Raw genomic sequence first — 27,257 nt, forward strand, 5'->3', positions numbered from 1 at the left:
AATCCCAATAGATTGACTTGCCCTCCTGTCCGGTAGGTGGCGACTGTGTCATAATTAACGCGTGTGGCATTAGAAGAAAGAGCATTGCGGCTTGTTTCGAACGCTTTTTTTCACGCTGTATATTTAAAAGCTCTTAAAGTCGAATTATTTACCACGATCAATGGATTGTAAGCAATCTAGATGCAGATTGCAGATCGTTTTCGCAGTCTTTCCATATTAAAGCCCAAACCAGTAACGTCGTAAACATGCGGCATAAATGTGTGGTCGGTGGTTGTCCGAACAGATCGGACACCATTATTCATTACAAGTTACCCGAGGATCCCAAAAGACGGAGTCTGTGGTTAAAGTTTATCAAAGACAGTAAAGCTAATGCGGAAGACGCGACCTCTTCGTGCCGAGTATGCGGGAATCATTTCTCCGAGGAGGACTACTTCAAAATGGATCTGGGTTACACAACATGCATGATACTAAGCGTGGATGCTGTTCCTACAGTACAGACTGTTAATCGATCACTTGAGCCAGAAAGGGAGATACCGGTAGGAAAATAATTGTATATATTTGATATAATTTTATATATATATATATATATATATATATATATATATATATATATATATATATATATATATATATATATTACGTTTAATTATATGCAATTTAAATGTGTATATAGAAATGTAAATACATCTATCTATCTGTAATATGTAATACTATATATTATGTTTTGTCTGACAGGAAGCAGAAGATGAGAGTGTGGAAGATGTTGCATGTAAAATCACCATTTCTGAGGCCGTTTCACTCGCTTGCGTCAAAGAGGAGCCTCTTGAATATGAGCTGAGTACCAACATGACATCTGGACAGGTGCTGAACTCCTCACTGGATGAGGGGGTTAAATATGAAGAGAGTGAGCTAGCCGTCACTGAGGACGGCATCTCGACTGTACTTTTTGGGGTTAAAGCAAATCATGGCAGAAAGTTCATCAACTGTCTAACCTGTGGCCAGAAGTTCCGCAGCAGACGCACACTAATGAAGCATCGACGGGCTAATCACGCTAAAAATAAAACCGAAGCTGAAGTCAAAGAAAAGTTTTTCATTTGTTCAATTTGTGGGGAGAGGTTTCATAAAATGGGTCTCCTTTTGCGCCATCGAGTCATACACACTAAGGAGAATCCAGAAGGGAGGTTCGTGTGCCAACATTGCGGAAAGGGCTTCCCACATCAAGCTTTTTTGAAAGCTCACCAGAAAGTTCACGAGGATGCGGAGTCGACCATGCCGTTCACATGCCACTTATGTCCCAGACGTTTCGGCTACAAAGTTGCTCTCGTTGCTCACATGAAACATCACTCATCCAAACTCACGTGCATCTGCCCCATCTGTGAAAAGAGCTTTCAGTTCAGAGGTTCCCTCATTCAGCATCTCAAATCATCTCACGCTGGAGAGAAACTCTTGTGTAAGACCTGCGATAAAGGTTTCCTGAGAGTCAACGGCTACGTCAAACACATGGACAAACACAACGTCATGACCCCGTTCCACTGCGACATCTGCAAAATTTATCTTTCGCAGCGAGGCTACGCGGCACACATGGCCACCCACGAGCAGAAGAGCCTTCCAGAGCAGCGGTCTGCTGAGAACCAGCCAAATGATACCGAAATAAGTCTCATCAGCGTGAATAGCTCTGAGGAAGGACTGGATCCAGTGACCGCGAGGAAGGAAGAAGCCGAGATGGAGCCGCTCAGTGAAGATGAGATGGAGGTTCTGTCTGGGGATCCAGTGGAACCATCAACTGTCGAAGGTTTGGAGTCTGGAAATGTGGTTGTGGAAAAGGAACTTCAAGAAAATCATGAAGAGAAGCAGAAGAGCGAGGAAAGCTCTGGAACACAGTGAGACCTCAGTCTAAACAGCAATTTATAATCAACTGCGTAAAAAAAAGTTTTGTTTACCCAAGACAAAAAACTCATTATTTTTTTTATTTTTAAGATTATGGTTAAAACTAAGGACCTAATGTTTTGATCATGATCAGTTAAGCTAGAAATTGTAGGTATCTTTTTACAGAATATGTAACAGTATATTGTATGTACATTTGATTATCTTTTAATCATGTAAAAATGTCTCTGTGGTGTTAGTATTAAAGTTAAGCTGATAATAAATATTTAGACATTATATGTGCATATTTACGACGACAAATACTTTATAAGATGCATTTCTTAAAAACTGTTAAAATATAATTTATGATTATAACTATATAACAATCATGCCTTCTTTTTGGTAAAGTCTTGATGCAAAGAGATTCACTTATGATCAGATTTTAAAAAGTTTTGAATACTGTAGTTTAAAGGTTTGGCACTAGTAAGTTCTAGAAATGAATACTTTTATTCAGTATAGAATGCCTTATATTGACCAAAATGACAATAAAGACAATTATAATTCGCATTTAAATTTTTGTTCTTCTTAAACTTGATTTCCACACAAGTATTAGGCAGCGTAAATGTTTTCAACACTGAGAATAACAATACATTTTTCCTAAGCATTTAATCGGCATATTTGAATGATTTCTGAAGGACTGTGCTTAGTCACATTACAAATAAAGCATATTTAGAAGCTTGTCTTGTCTGAGTATTGTGATAAACACTTTCTAAAAATGACAACAGTACAAAAAAAATAAAATACATTTACAATCACAACCCAAGTGTTTTTGTAAAAATGGCAAACTTTATTTTCTACATGTACAAAAGAACAGGATAGCAGCTTGCTATATGGACAGCAACATTTCCAGCACTCTTCCAAGTCAAAGACGGGAAAAATACAACTGAGATTAAAAGAAAAATGTACATCATATTTAAACTTGCTCAGAAAAAAAAAACTGCAAGGAATTAGAAGAAGAACTTTAAAAAATATTAAAGGGGGAAAACATCCTCAGTCATGCCCACTTCCACAGAGCTACTAGCTAATATAGCATCTTGCCCATGCACATTTATAAAAATATGTCAAGGCTGTAAGTAGTCACTTTAAAAAAAGTCACTACATATATCTCTGAGCATATCTGTACTTCTCTACATCCAAACAAATAAACAGGTCAGCAGGTTTTAGGTGAGCCGATACAACCATATACATATCCGTCCCAGCTTATTTTTTATTATTTTTTTGTATAATGTATTGCGTTTCACCTGAGTTCTTTATTTGACATTCTGTGCCGTTTACACATAGGCCTCCACTGCATTTTGTGCTTTGGACCTCGTTCCCATTGTCGTTTTGTAAAAAGAACGCTAAGCTAACGCCAGCAGTGGTCGTATGAACATTTGGACTCGTCATTTGGATCTGGTGAGGGAGTTTCTCCTAGACAAGGTTTGCTGGGATACGCCAGGAATGGTGGGACTAAAATACGCAATGTGGCGTTAATGATGTAAAATAACAGGCCAGAACAGGATACAGTTTGAAAATTCAGTGTCAACCTCACAGGGACGTATCCCATATACAACATCCCCATACAACTGGAGCTTTTTGCAACTGTGCGCACACTTTTGTTGTTGTCCTCTAAAATCCACATCCTCCCTGAATACATCTTAGCTTTTTATAATGACTGAGTATGTTTATATTCATACGCTCAGGAATAGTCCACAGATTCTTCATTGGTTTGCGTTTAGAGGCAGAGGCGTGATTGTAGAGGCCGGACTGTATTTTTTTTGGCCTTCGTAGTAACCAGTGAAGGAAGATTTTGATTGTCCACCAGGGGTCCTCAGAATCTACGCTTGGCTCTAAGGCCTAGATGCATGGTGGGCAGCAAGCAAGCCGAGTTCAGGCTGTGCTCAAACCAAGCTAGAGGTCACGGGGTTGGAGGTGGAAGGTGTTGGCTCATAAAGCAGTGGAGGTCAATTTTTTCACTCCTCTGCGCTGAGCGAGAATAGAACAGCCCACGGGCTCCAGCATGGGAGGAACGTTCCTGTTCAAGGCAGAGTATGTAGCAGCCATCGCCCCCTACAGGAGGAAAGATTCATAAAAACCTTACTGAATTAAACACATTTCAGAAGACTGTCTATCTATCCATCTATCCATCTATCCATCTATCGTTATTCAGAATAATTAGTGCTTATTCACTGGAAGAAAGACTATTTTTTTATGATTTAACGCCATCGTTGGCTACATTCATGGCAAAATAAGACATCTCAATTCTACAATTCAATTCAAAAATACATTTTTACAACTATTTTTAAAATATATAGTTATAAAAAAAACAAACCAGCATAAATATACAAAATTACACACACTGCAAATATTAGGAAAAAAAATATGGACAGTTATATAGAGTCTTTCAGATTAATGTAAGACAAAATTTTTTCAATCATCCCAGAAGAATTATTTTTGAAAATGGGAAGAAAGACTAACAGCATAGTAACATTTTTATTCTACAGCAAAGTGTGTGTACAGGACCGAACCTTAACCAGATGGGGGGCGTCCTGTCTATTTAGCTGGTATTTGGGGAGCTGGTCTCTGTGAAAGATCCAGGGATGTTTCAACACCTGTGCAGCTGTTAGTCTTTGATGGGGGTCCACATGTAACATCTTAGACACCAAGTCCTGTAAGAGAAAAGGTGTTTGAATGATCTCTTTGTCTGGTGAGCCACACAAAAGGAGATGTTTTTTGAAGAGTGTAATTTAGATGTACTTCTCAAGTGGATACCTTTGCCTCAAGTGAAACGGAGCTCCAGTATCCGCCTGTGAGAGAAAACTTCCCACTGCCGATTCGAGCTAGAATCTCCTCTGGCGTGTCCTCTGGGCCATTGGCAAATGGAGTAAAACTGAGAAAAACTCAGTGTCAGTCGAATACACGCACACTTTGAAAACTACAGTGCTAGGTTTGAATACTTACCCAGTTAGCATTGTGTACAGAAGGACACCTAAACTCCAGATATCACAGGCAGCATCATAACCTTGTTTCTTCAGCACCTGGGGATCAAAATTTTTGTTTTTTATTAAGAAACTGACTTTTATTTTACAAAATGTGCCATGTCCGATATGCAAAATGTACCTCTGGGGCCACAAAGTTGGCAGTGTAACAGGGCGTCATCAGCAGTCCGTTTTCCGCTCTCAGTTGCTTGGCAAAGCCAAAGTCACAGATCCGGATGGATTCTGGATTCCCAGATTCATCAACATAAAGGATGTTACTGGGCTTCAGATCCCTATGAACCACCTGATAAGGAGGAAAGGAAGCTTATATTAGAACCAGAGTGGCTCACTGACCTTATTAATGAATTTTTTAAATTCATTTTCTAATTATAATTATTACTGTTATTATACATTTTTACATAATCATTTCAATTATAATCATAACACTTATATACACTACCATTCTAAAATAAAATTTGGTATGATTTAAAAAAAAAAAAAAAAAAAAAAAAAAAAATGTAATTCAGTAAGGACACTTTAAATTGATCAAAAGTGACACAGATTTCCGTATCCAGTTCATAATCTTGAAAAAAAAGGAGTTTCCCAGTTTCCAAAAATTCATTTAACAACATATAATTTTTGAAGGATCACGTGCCATTGAATTATGCTGCTGAAAATTCAGTTCACAGGAATGAATGATATTTTAAAACAGATTAAAATGGAAAACATTGTGATAATGTTTCACAAAGTTACTGTTTTACTGTATTTCTCATGAAAACAATGCAGCCTTAATAAGCATATGGGTCTAATTCAAAATATTTTTCATCGATTGTTGAATGAGATTCTCTTAGCTTCTGCATTAGAAAACCAGTATATGGTAAGACTAGGGGTGCGGCAGTCTCACAAAGCCTCATCTGTTTCCCAAGATCACAATCTTAATGTACTTCTGCTGGGCTTTAAGTTTCATTCCCTCAGCTATTGTCTCCCTGCAAACATTTTACTTTACTAGCTCTAGAGAGGTCACATACCCCCTGAGTGTGCAGGTACTCCACAGTCTTTGTGATGGTGTACAGTACAGCGCTGGCCTCCCGCTCCGAGAAGAACTTCTGTCTGAGGATCTTATCCAGAAGTTCGCCTCCCTTCAGCAGTTCTGTCACCAGATACACCGAACGCCCATCATCGTACACCTGCATACAGTGATGTAGTTATAATAAATGGATCATCGCTAATCAGTTTAAATTCAATCTCTTCTATATTATTGCTAACGTCACTTTTCATTAAATGCTTTAAAAAAAAATTCTGGAATACATAACGCCATGATTAGGATGGTTACATCTGCAGCAAAATTAATTTTGTGTTTAAAGGCAATCGGTTTAGGGACACTTGACGCAGAAGCATTTATAATGTAAGGAAACACTGGAAACAATAATACTAATACACTGCTAAATGAATATGAATGATGGATAGTCTGCTCAGAGTTATTTGCAGGAAAGACAATAAGACCAGAAACTGATTACACTACTCTTTCATTCCGGAAATGTCAGAGCAGAATCGGTCTTAGGTAAACACATCAATGCTCTTTGAAAAGAACGAGACATTACCTTAATATAATTGTGTTTAGCCACAAAGACAAAGCTCAGTCTGCCGCCACAGACTATTGTCTTTCATCCTTATGGATGAAAATAAAAAGGTTGCATCCTTGTTTCTAAACACTCACGTCTTTCAAGGTGATTATATTTGGATGCTGTCCATAGCGTAACAGAATTTCCACCTCGTCCGTTGGATCCCGTTTAGCTTTATTGATTATCTAAACAAGAAAAATATAGAGAGATATATTACAATGTCCAAGAAAGTAATTGTATAAAAAGATAATATTAAATTGTCTTTCAAAAGGCCAATATTTTCTAAATGAATGCTGTGTAAAATTTAAATAATTTAATTCCTGTATTATAATGTCTATAAAAACTGATATTTTTTGTTATATGCTAAATGTTATAATTTAACAAAGTTAATACATTTGTAGTTTTTTATTATTAAAAATGAAAAATGTCAATGTAAAATGTCAGTATGTAAATTGAAAATTAATTAGTTATTTTAAACTACATTTAAATAATACAGTTAAATAATTGTCATTATATTATTATTAGTGCTGTCAAACAATGAATTGCATACCAAATAAAAGTTTTTATTTACATTACATATGTATGTGTTCTGTGTATATTTATTATGTATATACAAATATACACAGTGTTTTTTACATGTTTATACTTTTATATTCTTATATTTTATATTATACATAAATACATTTGATATATAAACATTATATAACAATATATACATGTATGCGTTTGAATTCATATATAAATAAGCACAGTATATGCACATATATTATGTGAACAAAAACTTTTATTATGTATGCAATTAATCGTGTTTAATCCTTTGACAGCACTAATTATTATTTATGATAATTTCTTTTTGATACATTTCTTACGTTATGAGGCCTAAAATTACAATTAAAATCATTGATTTTACATTTTAGTGTTTATCTAAATAGAAACTAAATGGGATATTAACAGGAACAGTTAAATTTCCAAAAGTGACTGGTACATATAAATAATTGTACCACATTTGGTTTTTAAATCCTTTTTTTGCTATTATTGGTGCCTCAATGAAAGCAACCAGTCAGTGATTTAGTATGACTCGCTACTTACCTTTACTGCATACTCCATGCCTGTGCTTTTCTGTACGCAGCGTCTGCAGATGGAATATGAGCCAACTCCGATATCCTCCTTCACCTCATATGCGTCATTGAACTGAGACACGTTCCTGTGGAGCTGCTACAGAGTAAAACCAACCAGATGTAATGCTGACATAAAATCTGACTCATATGTAGACGTTAAAAACAGTCATTACCGCATATACTACGTGGAACCGCGCGCATACCTGAACTATAGAGCTCACGCTGTTGCTCTGCAGGGGTTGAGACTCTTCTTCTGAGCTGATGGCCACAAAACTGAAACCTCTGAAGAGTTGATTGGCATTGGCACTAGGGGGTACACCTGGAGAGTCTACCACAAAACACACAGCGGTTTTAATTTGGTCATTAAATACACCATCAAATAATCTGACAGATTTCAAAAGGTCTAGCAGCATTTAATTAAATAGGTTTTGGTGTATTTGTCTGAGAGGGGATTAGAGATGGATGGCAAACGCAGACATAGCCGAGCTGATGTACCTTTGGGAGTTTTTGCTGTAAATTCTGGGTCAAAGTAGAACGTGTCGTCTGGTCTGCCAGAGGCTGGTTTGAAGGGAGGGTGAATCTCTCTTCTAAATAATTTCTTACACAAACAACACATGAGAAAACATTAAAACCACCTTACATTCACAAAGTGTCATTCCTGTAAAACCATTTCTGTAAAGACTTACATTCCAGTCAATAGTAGCATAAAATGGGTGTCTCTTTATCTCTTCAACTCCATCTGGACCAGCACCTGCAGATGATCACAGTCATCAAATACGCAGAAATGACCACTCGGTCATTCTAATACAATTATTTTTTTAATAACAAATACAGTTCACACAATAAAATAAATATATTTAAATATAATGGTTGATGAATTTAATATTAATATCATTTGACACCAACTGCTTTCTATTTTAATACATTTTAAAACGTTTATTCCCGTGATTGCTAAAAATCACATGACTCTTTTTTTTTTTTTTAGGATTCTTTAAAGAGCAGAAAGTAAAAAAGAACAGCATTTATTTGAAATCTATATTTTTTGTAACATTGTAAATGTCTTTGTTGTTACTAGTGCTGTCAAACGATTAACAGCGATTAACTGCATCCAAAATGATAGAATTGTATATAATACAATAAAGTCCCTAACCTTTTAAAAGCCGGTTTTGGTTAGTAGGCTTACCTAATCTATTGGAAGGGTTTCGTTTGAAAAGGCTCCTGAGGAGACTCTGAGCTTCTGAACTCAGAAACTGAGGCATTCCAAGCTTCGCCCTACAAAAAACGAAACAAAACCATCAAGAGTCAAGCCAGAGTTCAGACAGTCAGCAAATGAAAGATGAGTGCCAGATGTTGACCAATCAGGTTGGAGAACATATTCTCATTTTAATGTTCTGTTATCCAATTAAGCATCTTCTCTACATCATTTTTGAGGTTTTACACGTCAAACATGTCATGTCGGCATGAAAATTACTTTCTGTCCAAGTGAGCATTTACCAGAATGAGCTAAAATATAGCCGTGTCAGATCTTCAGATTATTAAGAAGAAGATCATTTAAATTATGGCCCAAAATTGGTCTACACAAAGCCTAGAGGTCAGAAAACAGAACAGAGGAAAAAGACAGTCGTTGTCATCTGCACTGATGTCACTTTCACAGCTAATACTTTGTGTATTCACATCAGTGGCGATTGTCGGTTCTTATCAGTCCTCTGCAGAAGCCTCAGATGAGCACTGTAATTGACAAAGTCTCATCTTGCCTTCCCTAAACGTCTGCAGTCGCTCCACCAAAACCACATTACTACAGTTTATCAAAGCCGTAAAACTGTACGTAGACCTTTGATTATGACTATCCACCGCAGCAGTGCTGGTGTCACGCCGGAGCATTATTCACTCTTCAGCAGGCCGCATTATGACGTGACGTGTGTTTTGTGTGGTTGCGTGTTTACTGATGGTTAAGTGCTTAGTCTTTAAGCTAAACAGCACTGTCAGCTAAACTAAGGGCTTATCCTCATTGCTGCAGCACTAAGCATCCAGATGTTACTCAGACCAATTCCGCTGGCTCTTCCCACTCAGAGTGGATGACTGCGTTTAGATTATAGTGTGAGTGGAGTCTCTGCTGGGATAGCGGAAGGATGAGGCCGTCGCACTCACTTTAGAATCATAGTCATGGTCTCCTTGCGGTCCTTGCCTTGGAAAGGCAGCGCTCCAGTCAGCATTTCAAACTGAGGATGGAGAACAAACAAAAGCTGTTTCTCTGAAGTGTGATTTCATATGAATAAAAGCGCTCTCAGGAATTTTTCGTTTATACTTAACTGCTAAAGATTACTTTACAAAAAGTTCAAATAAACGAAATGAAGCAGGAAGTGGCGCTTTCTCACCATGAGTACACCGTAAGACCACCAGTCAGCGCTATAAGTGTGCCCTCTTCTGTTCACCACCTCTGGAGCCATATACTCTACTGTCCCGCAGAAAGAGTATGCTTTATTTTCGTGATCGATCGACTCTTTACTGAGTCCAAAATCTGAAGACACATATAAATACAATTTGAGTATGGCAACATCATGTACCTAAATCTACTACTAAATGTAATAGTTTTTGTTAACTCAAATAATGCTGAATCATGCACAATAAGAGTTTATATCATGCAAAACTAACTAAGTTATAAGTAATAAAGGGCAACATCTCAATTTCCCATTATCATTTCACAAAACCTAATTTTCTACATATACATTTTCCACACATTAGCTCTGTGCAGTTCACCTTGTCATATAGTGCGGTTTAGATAGTCATAAAGCTCTACAGAGGGCAGGTTAAAGCTCCTGTCTCCTTCCCAAGAGGCTGCAGTCAAACGCTATCAACACAAGCCCTAAACGCTCAAGGTGGCACCATGCTGATGCAGCCATTCCAGCAATCTGAAATTACCTACCTGTCAGCTTTATGTGGCCTTCCTCATCCAAGAGAATGCTGAAATTACACAGATTCACAGCATTAAAAAGTCATTTAACAGAGCATGAACACACTCACACAAAGGGTTCACTTATATTCCCACCCTGAGCCATGAGGACATATCTCTGTATGTCACGGCTACAAGACTACAGCCATTATTTTTATAGCCCTATTCTACCCAGACATAAATGTGATTTATGGTCGTCCTTATAGACAGCAGTGAGGAAGGAAAAAGGAGAATGAAGAAAAAAAACAAAAGCATGGAGAGGACAAAAACACACTATTTTTCAAAAAAGGATTTTAAAAGTATGTTTTTCAAAACCTTTTTTTCTAAGGTCCACCAATGCGGCATTTACTGTAATAAAAATACAGTAATATTACAATATCTATATATTTGTGTGTGTGTTAACTTAAAAAAATTAAAACCTGATTTTCAGCATCATTCAGTCACATGATTGTTCAGAAATCACTATGATATGCTAATTTACTGCTCAAGAAACATTTTGTATTATTATCATAAATGTTGAAGCTGTGCTGTTTATTTTTCTTATTTATTTATTTTGCAGAAAATATTTTTTTTTTCCAGAGGTGTCTTTGCTGAGGGAAAGTTCAGAAGAACACAAATTATTTCTTAATTCTTAATAAATATAAATAATTTTCTGTAACATTATTAATGCCTATACTGTTACCGCTGATTAATGTCGTGCATCTTTGCTAAAAAAAAACATTAATAAAAAAAATTCACAAATTTTCTTTCTATATGTCACTTTTTTTCTTCTTTTAGTTTTTTAAGAATACAATAGAAGTCTAAACATTGAATACATAATGAACATTAAATTAAATTAACATTTCCGCATTTTGATTTAAAATAAATACGTTTGGAATAAGTAAATAATAAGCACTGTAGATAATGACAATTTTCATTGATTTGGGTGAACCACAAAAAAAAATTAAGAAATTTCATTACTTCTCTGGTTTTAGATCTCTGTAGATGATGCCTAGTCCATGCAGATGGTCCAGAGCTAAAGCCAGTTCAGCCAGATAAAACTTTACATCCTCCTCTGTGAACATCACCTGAGCAAAGAGAGCACATGCTTTACATGTCAATCAGACAAAGTCTTCCTCTCTGTGCTGCAAAGAGACTGGTGCTTACATGAGACCATGCTCTGGATAAAAGCATCTGCTAAACGTCTGAATGTAAATGTAATGCTTGAGATAACCATTCACTATTCACCTCTTTTGACAGTCGAGTAAAGAGATCACCTCCTCTTAAAAAGTCCAGAATCAGATAAAGCTTTCCTTCAGTCTGGAATGCTGCAAGAAGTACACAAGAAGAGTGTGAAAAAGAAAGAATGGCTTCACTGGTTAACAGAACACTAGAACGAGAGCGGTTCTTTATTCTGATTGGCTGATGACCAGCACTTACCATAGTGTAGCTTGACAATAAAGGGATGATTAACCTCCACCAGGATGTCTCGTTCCATTTTAGTCCTGACCCGATCCCGTACTGAAAACACACGCATAAATAACAACACTTCTGTTTACTTCCATTGAGTTCGTTAACAACGCTTCTCTCCCCTCTAACAAGTCCCCCGCCCAGAAATCTGGCACAGCAGAATTACGCAGATGGCACCGGATGACTAATTAAATAAAGTAGGGAGAAAAATGCAGTGCAAGAGAGACAAGAGAAGCTGAGAGCTGTAGGGGGAGGAGAGTCATTTTACTCCTGTGGATGTAGATGTGTTTATCATCTGGAAGGGCTGTTTTTCATAGTTCCACGAACATCAATTTACATTCTTAAAGTGTTACAGCTGGGAATTAACCAACCGAAACACTGGAATAAACAGAACTTAAACGGGTTACTGTGGAAAAACTAAATGCAATCTGGAGTCCCATGTTATTGAGACTTTTGTACTGCCTTTAATATCTTGCACGCAATCCTGAAAGTCTTCCTTGAGGACAAAAAAAATGTAAGTTTAAGCAACAGGACTAAGGCCGGACATCAAATCTTTTTCCTATTTTGTTGAAGTGGTTTTAAGGAGCGAAATAAGCCAAACCGTACTTCCTACAGTTCCTAGTTTATACATGATCCACGTCAATTTCACTACTCAATAAACACTGGCAGTGTTTAATAATAATTACAGAAACAGGATTTGCTACTTGTTTCAATTTCAAATTGTACCGGCAACCTTGTCAATGGTTGATTAACAACAGCAGCATTATGTAAAATAATGGTAGTTTCACTTATATTATTATTTGAAATATATTTAATTTAAACAAAATCTACAAAAATGTATAACTAAATAAATTATATTCATATATATGTATTACATGTAAATTCACATAAATTTTATATACATCATTTCTTTAATTATATTTGAATTTATTGTACAATTATTTACATGCATGCATACCTTACAAGTTTAAACAAATTATTAAAAAAAACTTTGAAAAGTGTAAATAAATGTATATGCATGCATTTATGTCCATGCACATACTGTAATGATGGCCGTTGCTCTAGATCTCAGCACTGGCCACCAAAAACTAAATATTGGCTTACTTAATACCTTTAAGAGTGGCTTTTTTCAACACTTTCATTGCGTACAGTTGTCCTGCATCTGGGCCTGTTGTCTTCTTCACCAAAAACACCTGCAACACACAAACAAAATCAAGGCTTCATCAAAACAACATTAAAAACACTTTAAAACAGGATCTGTTTTACTCATCAGTTCTTTTTGAAAACATAATTAGTTCTGTGCTGTAACACTGTAACTATAGTGACCATGACTAGCTCCATGTGTAATTTTACTGAGATTGTCCTGAAAATATGAATGATTGGGTTTTTATTTTTTTTTTTTCAATCAATGCATGGCTCATGCTTTCATCTGTGCTGATTGCCTCTCAAAGCACAATGCAAACACACACACACACACACACACAAAACACTAAAAATACATTCATATAGGTGGGCGGTATGACCAAAACCTTATATCACTGTATGAGTTATTTTAAATCACAGTAACAATATGTACACAAAACCTTTTTCAAAATGTTTAAAATAAATCACATAATATGCATCATTTGATTTTATGTAATAACATAATCACTTTAAAAAAATCATAATTGTATTTTTTGGAACTTGAGGTAAAAACAATACATTTTGAGCAATACATTTTAACAACCTTTATTAACCTTTTTTATTTTATTAATTAGTTAATTAGTTAACAAAAATGTATATTCATGTTAATTCACTGTACATTAATGTTACAACTTTTCACCTTTTAGAAACAATCTTAAAAATGTACTAAATACTGAAATGTAAAATAATGATGATTAATAAATGCTGTAGAAGTGTTGTTCATTGTTAATAAATGAAACAAAATATTGATTACATTTATTAATTTAGATTTAGCTTAAAATACAGCACCCCATATATATATAGCATGTGGAGGTGCCTTTTTATTTACTATACCACTTCTATTATATTACTATAATATAATTCATATTTTGTAATATGAATATATTATGATAATATAAAATATTTTCAGTCTTGATTAATTTTATTTTTCGCAATTTTGGTATTTGTTTTTTCCTTTTCTTTATTAATCAGTATTTTAATATTTTAGTTTTTAAACTTAAAAATATTTATTCATTACTTTATTAAACAAAGCTTTTCATCTAATATTCATTTTTTTAAAGTTTATTTTAGAATAACAACACCAGTCCCTGCTCTCTCCACTGACCTACCTGAACTAATAAGTTTGAAGACCCTTGGTATAAACAGTATAACAGAAGATGTACCAATTTACCATCATATTTATATATAAAATCGAACTACACAATACTGGTTTTATATGATTTGTCTTTTTTATACTGTATTCAGTAGAGCTGTATAATTATTGTATATGGTTTCTGGATACCAGGTATTTAAAAAAATTAAATAACTAAATAAATGGATGCAATAAACATCTAAATAATACTACACATACATACATAAAGAGATATACACATATATAAAAAATAATCATACTACACAGCTCTAAATGAATGCGTCATACCTTTCCGAAGGAGCCCTGTCCAAGCACCTTCCGGAGCTCAAACTGTTGCGGGTCGGCCTTCTCTGAGCCCTCTTTAACATGATGTGTGATGCTGATTTCTTTAACAGACACTTCTTCCTGGAGAGAAGATGACAACAAGCCAGAGAAAGAATTACATCAGCGTGAAAAACTTTGACAGACGGAACAAGAAAACAAGCTCACCAGCCAGAGAGAAAGCACTTTTACTTAATTCGCCTCAACTCAGTAATAAACCTGAACAAGCAGCATTAAATGAACACACGGCTTGAATATGCGGTCGCAAACGCATCACTCTCACCCACGCCACGCACATCACGGCAGTGCGCCGTTGTGTCCCACGTGTTCTCGGGCCCGACCTGGGGCTCGTCACCCCGCTCCATGCCTGAAGGAGGAGGGGTTGAGCCCCGGCAATCCCCCTGCAGTGTGCGCCTGCTGCTGGGCTTCTGATGCACAGAGAGAGCAGGACCAAACTCTGTAGAAAGCTCATGTGACGGACAGCTTCCCACACGGTTGCCATGACACCGCCCCCAATCCTCCTGCTCCATCACAGTAGCGGTGGGCGTGGAGAAGGGTGACTAAAGACACAACGTTCAAGCTCTTCTTTCCTCACTCTCTTCCTCCCACTCTCTCTCTCTCTTTCCATCCATTTCTCTTTGTCTCCCCCTCTAATCCATCAGCTTTCCATCTCCACACGGTGAGATGATGTCATCCTACGTTGGCGTACCAGCAAAGTGTCTCTCATGCAACCGATAAAAGTTTACGACCACAGACGGTCCTCTGTTGCTCAATATACCGAGACTCAAACAATAACAAAACCTCCACCATGATGCATTAAGAGAAGTTGTTTAGACACAAGTGAAATTATACAAAATTCGACTAAATAGTTAGTCATGCTATTTTTTAGTCAGTTAGACTGGTTGACTTGAATCCGAAGAAGTAACTTGACTAACTACTAGTCGGTCAAACTAGTTCTTTAGACATAGTCTTACCTGTTTTTTCCTATAAAATTTTCTTTTCTAAAATAGCCTACTGCTTATATACATTAAGAAACTCTTTTTGAGTCAGTTTTGAGGACATTTACACAAAGATCGCACAATTTTAAAATGCACAAATTCGCATTATTTCTTATTTACATTTACTTTTTCATCACCTGAACATCTGTCACCTAATATATTAACGTAGCCTGTAATAAAAAAAAAAAATGAAATAATAATTATCATCACATTTCCATGTTCACGGTTAATGATTTTGATTTATGTTTTTTTTATTTGACATTTTTATGATTTCATGAATCATCAGCTTTTCACTAAACTGACAAACCCCCTGCAGTTTATTTACAAACCCCAGTTTTGGAACTTTGATGAAACAATGGTTAAATGCACTGGAATAGATTTACTCTTTGTATTTTTATATCAGTGTGGCATAAGTACTCTACCCAGCTTTGATAGTGGCTTTGATATGTTAATGAAACTAAACGCTAGTCACTAATGCTGTGCTTCAAATTGCTTGGACGCACAATCACTCACAAACTTCCCTTAGCACTTCCCTTTGGGGGAATCCCCGCTTCTATTTTGAAGTGCGTTCCATTTCGTGAAGTGGACAATGGAAGATTATGCGGACAGACCCTTGACCCCTTGATTCTGACCAAGGAAGCAAGTATACTTCATATGTCAGGCAGCTCCATAGACCACAATGCAACAAGGTTGTGACGCAGATTGTGTTTAAATTAACCCTACCTCAAACAACTCTGTTGTTTTTTAAGCATTTAAAACAGCATAAGTAGTTACGTTTTACGATTTTAAAATATTTTAATATTATCTGGAAAACATTAACGGTAATTCAAAATAACAACATTAAATTAATTAAAATATGTTGTGAATGTAAAGAGAATTATGTTGTCAGTATACTTTGCATAATATCCTAATTTTTGTCATAACATACCTTATAAAAACTATAAAGTATACACTCTGTACAAGCACACTGTGTGTTTTATTTTCCCCCTTGATGCAATGCACCCAACCTTCAATCTGGAGAGTGACAAATGAATCATAATCAATATCGAATCCTCATCTACATAGTGACTCACTTGACTGAACTGCCAAATGTCAGGATAAAATTAACATTTATCGTTGCTCACTGCCTTCTGTTCCCAATATTATTTTGGAAAAAAGGCTGTAAACACTGTGCAGAATGTTTGTATTCCATTCTGAACACACCCAGAGATTTTCTACAATCCCCTGTGTAAAGCTCACAAGTCTTGTGTAAAGTCCACCTCCACAAAGATCCCCGAATTCCCTCTTTTTCCCATCTTCTGTGTTATCTCTCAAGCCGGCTGGAAACATAAATACCTCAGAGTCGCATGGAGAGCGATGTGGAAGTGAGGCCAGCGAATCCTCCATCCTGTTCCAGCCCAAATCAGTCTGGCATCGTGTCAGCCTGGGCTCTCTCAGAGCAGCCAGCATCCTGCCATGAGGTGCTGGATCTCCGTCCAGCCCTGACAGCGTTTCAAACCTTTCTGTCGCTTCCTGAAGCCCCGCGGGCAAGTCTATGGTATGACGGTGTAGCCGTCTTAGTCTAGTCCAGTCTAGAGAGTTTGTCTCTAGCATCCAAGCTAAGTATTTCCCAAAAACAAGATCTGTTGAGATAAAGAATAAAACCAATTGCACTCCACTTCAGACGCCTTGGCTTGTTAAGGTCTTGCTGAAAAGCATGGCAAAGGATCTGCAGGAACTTGGAATATTTAGAAGCCTATAAAGCTGCAATGCAAGCGGTGTTTTCCTGATATATGAAAGAGAAAAAACATTTAACCCAACGAAGGAGGAAAAGAAACGCAAAGGGAGGGAGGCACGATGAATCCGCTGTTCACCTGCATCATGTTAAACACATACAAGCATCCAACCAGCAGCACTTCCCCGCCTCTTTCCTCAGCTCTCGCTGAGCATAATTCACACCTCATCTCAATGTCGCCAAGAATGGAAACTGATACTTCAGAATGAGAATGAGTCGCTGACGCTTTAGGGTTGATAGGAATACAAGACAACGTATTCAAGTTACATCTTATAAACTCATAAGTACTAAAAAGATCAAAGATGTACAATAAAGGCTTGAGGCCTGATTCTAGGATGCTTGAGAGTGTGTTTGTGTGCAGTTTGTGAATGATTCCTGTCTGATGGAGCGCTGTTGTCCAGTGTGTGTGTGTGAAGTGTGATGAAGTGTTGTGTGCTTGTTGTGGTATGTTCGAGACTGTGATTCAGAGTACAGATGGTAACAATACAGGATGTGCATGTACCATGTAATCACAGACTTAAAGAGCACCTGTACCACACGTACAAACAAAGGCACGTCTTATTGATCTACAGAAAAACACATCTGGGGTTCACAGTGAACACTGCAGCTACATTTATTTGTCAATTCACCTTTTAATCCTATTCTGCACACACAGTTCAGTAATTCACAAAGTGACAGGCGCATTCTATAACTGAATTAATTGCTTTTAAAACTCAGGCAGTGGCAACTGCATTTACAAAAATTATATGCTGCATCAGAAAACGAACTCAACTTGTTATGTATTTAACAATGCATTTAAACACATATCAGAGTTGTGCATTTTTTGTACACACTGCAGGAAATCACAGTGAAAAGGTATGTCTTAAATCATTAGTGTTGCTAGAAATAAAACACTTGAGCCAAGACAAGTGGACATGGCAACCCTTCAAGAGTGCGTTGTGTTGGTGGTTTAGTTAAAGAAATAGTTCATTTAAAAATTCTAATTGTGTCAATAATTACTCACCCTCACGTTGTTCCAAACATATAAAACCTTTGTTCATCTTCAGAACCTGACTCTGAGAGCTATCTGACCCTCCATATACAGCAAGGGATCTGACGATTTCAAAGCCCGGAAAGGTAGCAAGGACATTGCTAAAATAGTCCATGTGACATCAGTGGTTCAACTGTAATTTTATTAAGGTACAAGAATACTTTTTTTGTGTGCAAAGAAAACAAAAATAACAACTTTATGCAGCTTTTTGTCTATTTTAATCGTCTTTATTCTTTTCTGCCCCTTAATTACATTGCTGTCTATGCAGGGAAATAAAGTTCTCAGATTAAAAGAAATTACAATTAAAAGAAGATAATAATATACATATTGGATATTTAATCTTAATCATCTTTTTTTTTATTATTATTATTTCTTGAAAAATAAATATGTAACATGATGCCTACAAGTGAAGGGGAAAAACTAAATAATAATAATGTAGTCCTTTGTTTTCCATAATAACCTGTAAGTGAGTGTCTAATACATGCCTTCCGGAGGTACACGTCAGCTTTGGAGTCAAGTGGAAACCCGATCACTGTCCAGTGTACAGTACTCACCGTTCTGCAGGGGAATCTTTCAGGCGGTCTCTGAAACAGCCTCCGAAGAGCCTTCAGCCTACATTGCAGCATGTGGATCACTGCCTCCCCGAAAACAAGTGTCCAGGGCTTAAAAGCTGCCATACCGCTACTGCCCTGCTTCTGTCTCTGATCTAGAGGAACACGGTCCAAGTGAGTTAGTGCGTGTGCCAGGATATGCCAGAAGTTGTAAGGAGTGAACGCCTGGATGGCAATCACTGAGGGGGGAAGCCCAGTCCTGAAGGAGGCAGTGTTAGAGCCAAACTGGGAGATTCCCCTTCTGCGAACCCACCAATCCCTCCAGTACAGCGTCCTGGAGATCCCCAAACACTCTCACAGCTGACCAGTCACACAGAGACACACACACACACGCTCAGCCTTGTTTCAGGATGTTGGGCTATAGCCGAGATTAACAAACACCTGTTGTGTACAGTCCAGAAGGCTGTTCGCCTTCAAACAGTCCATAGGTGTGCAGAACACAGTGAACTCCACAAACACAAACAAACCTTAACATATGCTCAGTGTTGATAACTAGAAAGGCATGTCTGTGATAAATATTAAACTGTGTGTGTGTGTGTGTGTTGTAGCTCATGTTGTCAAAAATCACTTGAAAAATGAATAGTTTTGCATAATGTGACATTGTTCTCCAGCAAAAGTTCATAAATTTTGTTTATAGATTTTTGTAGTTAGAGCTATATTATTTACATATTGCTGCAGTTGTTCTTTTCATGAGAAAAAAAGAAAGGTGAAGCAATTTAAATATACAAAAAGGAGAAATTTTTTTAGAATAATTCAAAAAAGCAAAATAAATATTTTTGAAGGTTCATTGGTTCTATAAAAATATTAGTAGCTAGTGCAAGTAAATCTGAAAAAATAAACAGATACAAGTAACATTCATTCATTTATTTTACACAACAAAAATAGTCAAAAACAGAATATGTTTATCCACTGGAAGGTTTTCCAAAACACATGCAAAAAAAAGGGTCAAATAGTATATTAATATTCAACCTGACTGTCATATTTTAGTTTATAACTACTTCAAACCTAATTTCCTTTTTACAAAATTGATTACTCAAGAGGACATTACTGAGGGACAATAAGGGCTTCTAGGGATCACCCAAGAGGAACATACTATCTATTTTCCACCTCTCCATGCTTGTAGATCCTGTCAGCTCAGCTGCATGTATGGAATTCTGGGAGTCAGTTTCACTAAAGCCGCTTGCGCAACACAATTAACAGCTAGGCTGGCCGGGCTTTGAGGCCCTTGAAGTCAGAAAGGCAAACTCTATGCCCCATAAACAGGACGCCACACTCACCATTTTCCACTGACATGACACAAGCTCAACCAACAGCTCTGAAAAGAGCGCATTATCACGGTACGAGGAGAGCTTCCTGTTCCGATAAGTCAGGTGCTAATAAACAGAAGCCGAGTGTGGCGAACTCTGTCCGATTTGGACCGTTCTCTGGATTCGCGTTTTGGCGTATGTGTTATGCAACACAACGGAGCAGGTTTGTGACCTCCGACAGCAGCTGTGAGATCTCCGAGGATCCAATTTCTCTCATTGTACTGAAGAATTTCAAGGTCAACCTTGGTGAATGACATAAGTGAGAGTCTGATGATCCATTCTACAAAATAAAAATCCATCTGTTCATGAGATAAAACATCCTAAAACTCAAAGATGCCAGAGGCAGGTGCATTGTGGGAACTAAGAGAAGACGAATAATCAAGTTTAGTTGTAACTCTGAGCAACTGAAGTTTGAATAAAGTCTGCAACATTTCTTGTCCTTGTTCTTTCACTATTGTTAATACAATTGGCAAAATAATTTTCTAAAATAAATGAATAAAGACTAAATAATATGTATTAACATATAATCTTAACATTATATAAAATTATTTAAAAGGATGATCTGCATAGCGATAATTTCAATAACATATCCAATATCAATCCATATTCTTAAGGAAAAATCAAGTGTGTGCATTTTTTAAAGAGACGAAAAGATTTCTACATGAAGCAAATGGAAGAGAAATGGAGGCATAATTTATTCATACATTTCCGAGGGGGGACAAGAAGATCAATAGAACTAATCAATTATAAGTGAGCTAGACTCCTCAACACAGTCTGACTCTTTGGCCCACAGCACTGAGCCTTCTGTAATATTTCAGCTGACAGAAATACTCAGGACCTGAATGACTAATCCAAAGAGATGTCTGAAGTCAACTAGGCAAAGATCCCACAAACACCAGAGCATGTATTCTGTGGCTCTTATAGGACAGGGATTTGAACTGAGTCACAAGTCACAAACAAAAACCTGATTATCTGGTTTTTGGGTTTTTTGAAAGTCACAAGATTGCCGACTGCATTCAAACTGGGTTATCCATATCTTTTAAAAATGTTTCCTCTATCCTTTGTGTCCAACTCTCCAATCTCAACTTCCTGACAATTTCTGTGCTCCATGTGAACTTGAAATGCCCAGAGAGGAAAAGAAAAACATAAAAGAGATGAAAAGAAAAGATAAAAACACAAAGAAAGAAAGAAATGAAAGCTCGGTCCTTCCAAGCCAAGACAGAGAAATCAAAACGTCAATCTAATTTTGACAGATGTCAGAAAGACTAGACCAACGTACAATACCCAACAGACAGTCAGGTTTTCAATCAAACATGTCAAGAACACATCTGGGTCACATTTCATCTTAAAACCAAGAATATTTTGCAAAAAAAAAAAAAAAAAAAAAAATGAAGCCTATCATAAAAACATTGTCACACTGTTCCTAATCTAAAGGGTTGTGCTTCACAAAAAGTTTCAGTTAGCTAATATATTAATTGTGATTATCATACAGCAAACAACCTTTTTATTTGAAATTTCTACATACACAACTGTTCAAATGTTTTTTCTTAAATTGAACAGAAGTGACAGACTATTTCAAACATAATTCTTTTTATATTTTATATACACAAATTAATCCTGTATTTCAATGTAAAAAAAAAAAATGAACGTTTCCACAAAAATAAAGCAGCACAACAGTTTTTAACTTTTATGATAATAAAACTAGCATATTAGAATGATTTATTATATAAAGCAATAAATAACATTTTAAAATATATTAAAATAGCAAAAATGAAATAAAATAAAATAGCATTTTAAATAGTAATATTCACAGTATTACACCATAATACTTTTTTCAAAACATATTCGAAAATATTTGAATGTTATTGTACACAAATACATTTTTAAATAATTTTTTTTTAAATAAATGTAAATTATAATTATAAACTGAATTTAAATGAATCAGAATGTTCTGATTAACACAATCTCATTGTCAATGTCCCCTATTAATTTTGCTTCTCCTGGGCCTTGTCCTAAAGCTACTAATTGCGAAAGTTGAGACCGTGCCGAACTTTCAGTCTCTAGGGCACAAAGCTTTCGCTCATTAGAGAAAGACGCAACAAAAGAACACATGCACAACACAAAATCTGAAACAAAATGACGAGAAAGCGTGGCCTATCACAAAACAGAGCAGAGAGGGAGAGATTCCTAACTATTGCAAGCTGAAGACATTCCAAAAAAAATGTGCTTTAGTGCTTTGATGTGGTTCTTCCTGCTCAAAACGACAAAAAGAAAGAACCCAAACAAACTGCATTACATTGTTCCATCTACACATCCTTAATACATCATCAGTTTCCTCTTTATGCCCAGTTTCCACTTCCATTGATCTATAAGGAAAATGTAAGATACACCTCTTTTGCTTACAAGAACGAAAACATAGCTAACAGTTTATATCGGATCCACTTTTTACACACTGCAACAATCTCCCTAATATTTCAAACTGACAATACTAAAGTTCCTACCCGTGCGTTTCTCTGCCTGATCCGCAAGGGAAACATTTTCAGCATGGTCCTGTCGTCATGTCAGGCGCTTCATGCTCTGGATGGTTAAACCAGAACCCTTGTCCAGGAGTGGTCACTTAGGAGTTCTGACTGTGGTGCAGTCATACGTTCATACAAAAGACTAGCAAAAGGAAACGCCTGCCCAGGAAGGGCCTACAGCTGTGGGTCAGCACCGAGATTAGACCATGTCCTGCCCTGGTTTCCTAGGCAACACCTGCACAGGAAGAGGCACATCTATCCAAAGAGAGCATCACTAATACATCGGCCATGAACATACATATGTATATAGTTTCCTGTCGCACATCCTCCAAAATGAAATAATGCTTAGGACAAAAATCGTTGTTAATATTTTAAAGTGTGAGGCCTTTTTAACCCAAAAATGTGCTGTCGACATCTCAAAGAACCTTTAAAAGGAGTGAGACATTGAGGGAAAGTTCTTAAATAGCTGATCTCCTACAGCTGAAATTTTGTCAACGTCAGATCATCCTGGGCTGAACCAGGTCATGTGGCGCCAGATCAAGTTCAAAGTTTGGTGGTATTTTTTCATCTGCTTCTCCCGACTTCCTGTGCTGAATGACAGAGCAGGAACCCTCCCGTCGGCCCCCTGTTCTTGGAAGGCTCTCAGGAAGTGCGGCACCCTGACATGTGCATTACATCACTCTCAGATCCTGACCTCACAGGGGTGTAAAATCCTCCTCTCACGCGTGGAACCGCGCCAAGACTGCCTCCCATCATGCGTCAGATGTGGAAAAACATCGTCCCTGTCTCTTTCTAGTCTCGGAGGGAAGTGTGACATCTACTAATGCCGTTTTTCTAAGTTAAGAGAATGATAAACAGAACAGTGCCGAAAGCTGAGTTGAACACGGAATCAGGAGGAATTTGTGATCCAAAAATGATGCAAGTATAAAATTGATGTTTTTTCACACCTGCCTATGGTGATGATTTTTTTTTAGCTTTTATATAAATATAGAAATGGGCCATTAAACTACATTCTACAATATTATTATATAACAATGTTTTTTGTAAAGGTTCATATAAACAAAATCAATATGAAGCCAATTAAAAATCCAATAACGAGAACAATTTATAAATCTTTTCTAAAAAAAAAAAAATTATCGTTATTTGATACAGTAATACAGTGTAAAAAGAGTAATGTTCGGAAATATTATTACAACTTAATATAACTTTAATACATTTTCTATTTATATGCATTTTAAAATTCAATTCAATTCAGTTTTAGCAGTCATTACTCCATCCTTAGGTGTCACATGATCCTTCATTAATCGTTATAATAAGCTGATTTGGTTCTCTAGAATAAATTCTTATCATTAGTAGTGAAAATGGTTTTGCTGCTTCATATTTTTGTGAAAACGGTGATCCTTTGATTCGTTCCCTAGTGGAAAATATACAAAAATGTGAAAAACAACTTTACTGCTAAGTTTACTACAAATGCATTTACATATTTGTACTTAATAAACATACTACACTATACTAACTGGTTTATCTAAAGTCTGCAAAATTTAAACAAAATAATTTTGCAGTTAATATACTCTAACTGTGCAGAAATGGTGCTGAGGTTAAACTAAAGATACACTGAAGTATATTTAATTTGACTTGATTGATACTTCAGGTACACTTTAAATATCAGGTACACTTATTTAAAAACTGATCTTATTCAAGGATCACACAACCCTCATCAGTAGTGACATTAAAATACATTTTAGATTAAATATTAATAAAAGTGAATAATAAATGAAATTTTATTCTAATTTTTATATTTGCAAGTCTTGATCAATATGTCATTAAATACGTTAATAGATTCAAACTATATTTAAATTTAAATACATTTATATTAAACAGGTTCATCCTTTGCAGAGTAAAAATATTCATTAAAAAAATTTATAAAAAATCTGACCCCAAACTTTTGAATTAAAAGTATATATATATATATATATATATATATATATATATATATATATATATATATATATATATATATGCATAGCCTTGCTCGCCTTTGAGATACCTTCCACATGGCGTGTCCTTCAGGCAGAGCAATGGACGGCACTTACTCATCCCGACACGGCATTGAATGCACACTGCAGAAAATAGCAGCATTTTCTCAGCGAGTCTCTCCTGCTGCTTCTCAGACGTGTCTGTCTTATCAAAACACTCACTGGAGTCATTCACAATTATTGTCGTTGTGGCACTGGGCCACTGATGTATATGAGATGGAGGGCGGTTTAACTGCAGAGTGAGTGCTGCTGAAGAAGACATTTGCATTAAAGCCAACAGAGACAAGATTAATGGATCCTCCTCTCTAGATCTCAATAACTTTTCAACAACCTCCCCCCCCCCTCCACAATCTCTCTCATAAAATGTTTCTCTTCCTCTGCCTTCAATTTCCTCTCTGGCTGCCACTTTACTGTCCTTGTTTTTTTTCTTCACATTCCTCTGTCATGTGTTCATCTTGGCAATACAGACTAGGATTTAACAATAAGAATGAACACTGAATCAATGTCACTGTGAAAGAACTTCAGGCGACTTGACGGAGCTGTACCCGGTCAAAACAGTATGTACGTTCCGTGCATCTTACATTTCGTCATCACATGCATGAGTTAATAAAATTATATAAAAAAAAAACAAAAAAACATGTCTGCACCATGTGCAACCATATGCTGTAAAATATTAATATATCACTGCAATAAACATGATAAAATGTGTGTAAAAAAAAAAAAAAAAATTGTGAATCTAATGTTATATGAATTTATTTTTACCTGATACATACAAATGTATACATTAATGTACATAATATTCTATTCTATTCTATTATCTGCTTCATGTTGTGGCCACTGTAATGCACATGTAATGCATTTTATCACAATGCTATTATAATTTAATGGTCCGTCATATACTATATTATATTGTTCAAAAGATTTTGTAATACTTTAAGATTTTTTTATGCTCAACATTATTAGATATAAAAAAAAAAAAAAAAAAAGATATATAGTGAAATATGATGAATTCTGCTAAAAGTTATTTTATGTATGTATGTATGTATATATATATATATATATATAAACCCATACACAAAATTTGGATAAGTTATATCTATGAGCTTTTTAATGTGTTTAATGCAGTAGAACAGCAGTGAGGTGACAACAAAGTGATGGTAGAGAGAGAAAAACAGATCGGACCATTTATTTCTGTGATGTCAAAGCTGAATTTTCAGCAAATATTACCTCAGTCTTCAGTGTCCTTCAGACATTTCTAATTATTATAATCAATGTTGGAATTTTGATGAAACCGTGTGCTTCATTTTTAAAGTGCCCCATTATGCCAGTTTTAAAGCTCCTAATATTGTTTAGAGAGTGTCCAATTGGTTTACATGCACGCAAGGTGAAAAATGCTTTTGTCTTTTAAAAATATGTGTTTACAACATTTTCCAGTGATTCTCAAATGATTCATCCGAAGCTTCAGTCTAAACCCCTCCTTTCTGTGAGTCCACTCTGCTCTGACTGGTCAGACGGCCCAGTTTGCTGTGATTGGTCTATCATGTACACCAGTTGTCAGTAAAATGACGTACTTGTGGGCGGGTCAAGTTGTTCATAGGCAGGAATTATGCAAATGATGTGTAGTCATCACAGAAGTGGGATTTGAACTACTAACAACTCCTTTAAGCTGTATAGAGTCGATTCTATATTTTTTGAGTATTCTTTATATATTGTCTACACTTGGATTTACAACTTTTTACAACGGTTTACATTCACATACAGCTACATAACACACATACATATGTACATATATACATTTTTGCCCCCTTCACACATAAAAAAAGCATAAGGACAAATGGCAAAGGTAGGGCAATTGACCTACTTGCCCAAGTGTGCCAGCAGACAAAAATCCTTATTGCTGATCTCTGCAGGCTGAGGCATTGTTGCACAGGACCCATCCAGGTCCTGACCGATCCCCTACCCCACTTTTGAGGCTGTGAGTCTGCCGTGCTAATGAGAGTCTGTCCTAGCAGCTCTTGAGCGATGGAATGAAGATGAATCAACTCTCCCACACTTATTCAGCCGGGAACAAAGAGCAGAGTTTAACCAACACGGATTCCGAGGGTCTCGGATCGCTCCGCAGTCACACGGCACGTCTCTGACACACACCCACTCGCGCTCTCTCACACATACAGAGTGCCGTCACACCGCTTTTATGTCCAGGTTATGTGGGACGTTAAAGGAAAGAGCTTCACAATGAAAGATCCACAGGAAGACTTTAGTGAGAATTAATGCCATTACGCAGTACAACCTGTGTGTGTGTGTTACATGCATGGACACATGGATGCA

The 27,257-nt window shown here is 36.4% G+C and overlaps 2 protein-coding genes across 10 annotated transcripts in view; one reads left to right on the forward strand and one right to left on the reverse strand.

The window, feature by feature from the left end:
• The first annotated feature begins 48 nt into the window (after positions 1–48).
• Positions 49–2,430, forward strand: si:dkey-226l10.6 (zinc finger protein 133). The gene is made up of 2 exons (XM_043226379.1): positions 49–536; positions 736–2,430. Exons 1-2 carry the CDS (start codon positions 246–248, stop codon positions 1,882–1,884), a joined length of 1,440 nt encoding a protein of 479 aa, XP_043082314.1. The 5' UTR covers positions 49–245; the 3' UTR covers positions 1,885–2,430.
• Positions 2,431–2,687: 257 nt separating this feature from the next.
• rps6ka3b (ribosomal protein S6 kinase, polypeptide 3b) overlaps positions 2,688–27,257 on the reverse strand; it is a 32,846-nt gene continuing 8,276 nt past the window's right edge. The window contains exons 3-23 of one of the 9 annotated variants that reach the window (XM_043226370.1): positions 16,988–17,274; positions 14,622–14,738; positions 13,131–13,212; positions 11,990–12,070; positions 11,798–11,877; positions 11,531–11,637; positions 10,544–10,581; positions 9,996–10,138; positions 9,769–9,839; positions 8,804–8,892; positions 8,307–8,371; positions 8,116–8,218; positions 7,824–7,948; positions 7,592–7,714; positions 6,598–6,687; positions 5,909–6,067; positions 5,023–5,184; positions 4,864–4,940; positions 4,675–4,792; positions 4,431–4,571; positions 2,688–3,972 (exon numbers count right to left, since the gene is read on the reverse strand). In XM_043226370.1, coding sequence (XP_043082305.1) covers positions 3,850–3,972; positions 4,431–4,571; positions 4,675–4,792; positions 4,864–4,940; positions 5,023–5,184; positions 5,909–6,067; positions 6,598–6,687; positions 7,592–7,714; positions 7,824–7,948; positions 8,116–8,218; positions 8,307–8,371; positions 8,804–8,892; positions 9,769–9,839; positions 9,996–10,138; positions 10,544–10,581; positions 11,531–11,637; positions 11,798–11,877; positions 11,990–12,070; positions 13,131–13,212; positions 14,622–14,738; positions 16,988–17,274 — 2,381 coding nt within the window. In that variant the 3' untranslated portion in view covers positions 2,688–3,849. Of the gene's footprint in view, positions 3,973–4,430; positions 4,572–4,674; positions 4,793–4,863; positions 4,941–5,022; positions 5,185–5,908; positions 6,068–6,597; positions 6,688–7,591; positions 7,718–7,823; positions 7,949–8,115; positions 8,219–8,306; positions 8,372–8,803; positions 8,893–9,768; positions 9,840–9,995; positions 10,139–10,543; positions 10,582–11,530; positions 11,638–11,797; positions 11,878–11,989; positions 12,071–13,130; positions 13,213–14,621; positions 14,739–14,937; positions 15,300–16,987; positions 17,275–19,010; positions 19,163–22,875; positions 23,260–27,257 lie in introns of those variants that run through there. The other 8 variants (XM_043226369.1, XM_043226373.1, XM_043226376.1 and 5 more) reach the window with 8 other exon arrangements.

This window comes from Puntigrus tetrazona, chromosome 24 (assembly GCF_018831695.1).
Source record: "Puntigrus tetrazona isolate hp1 chromosome 24, ASM1883169v1, whole genome shotgun sequence".
In the NCBI taxonomy this organism is placed as follows: domain Eukaryota; kingdom Metazoa; phylum Chordata; class Actinopteri; order Cypriniformes; family Cyprinidae; genus Puntigrus; species Puntigrus tetrazona.

Excerpts from the sequence above, each read along its gene's own strand:
- si:dkey-226l10.6 (XM_043226379.1), top strand. The coding sequence starts at position 246 with ATGCGGCATAAATGTGTGGTCGGTGGTTGTCCGAACAGATCGGACACC. Across the intron at positions 537-735 it reads AGCCAGAAAGGGAGATACCG|GAAGCAGAAGATGAGAGTGT; the intron begins GTAGGAAAATAA and ends TTTGTCTGACAG.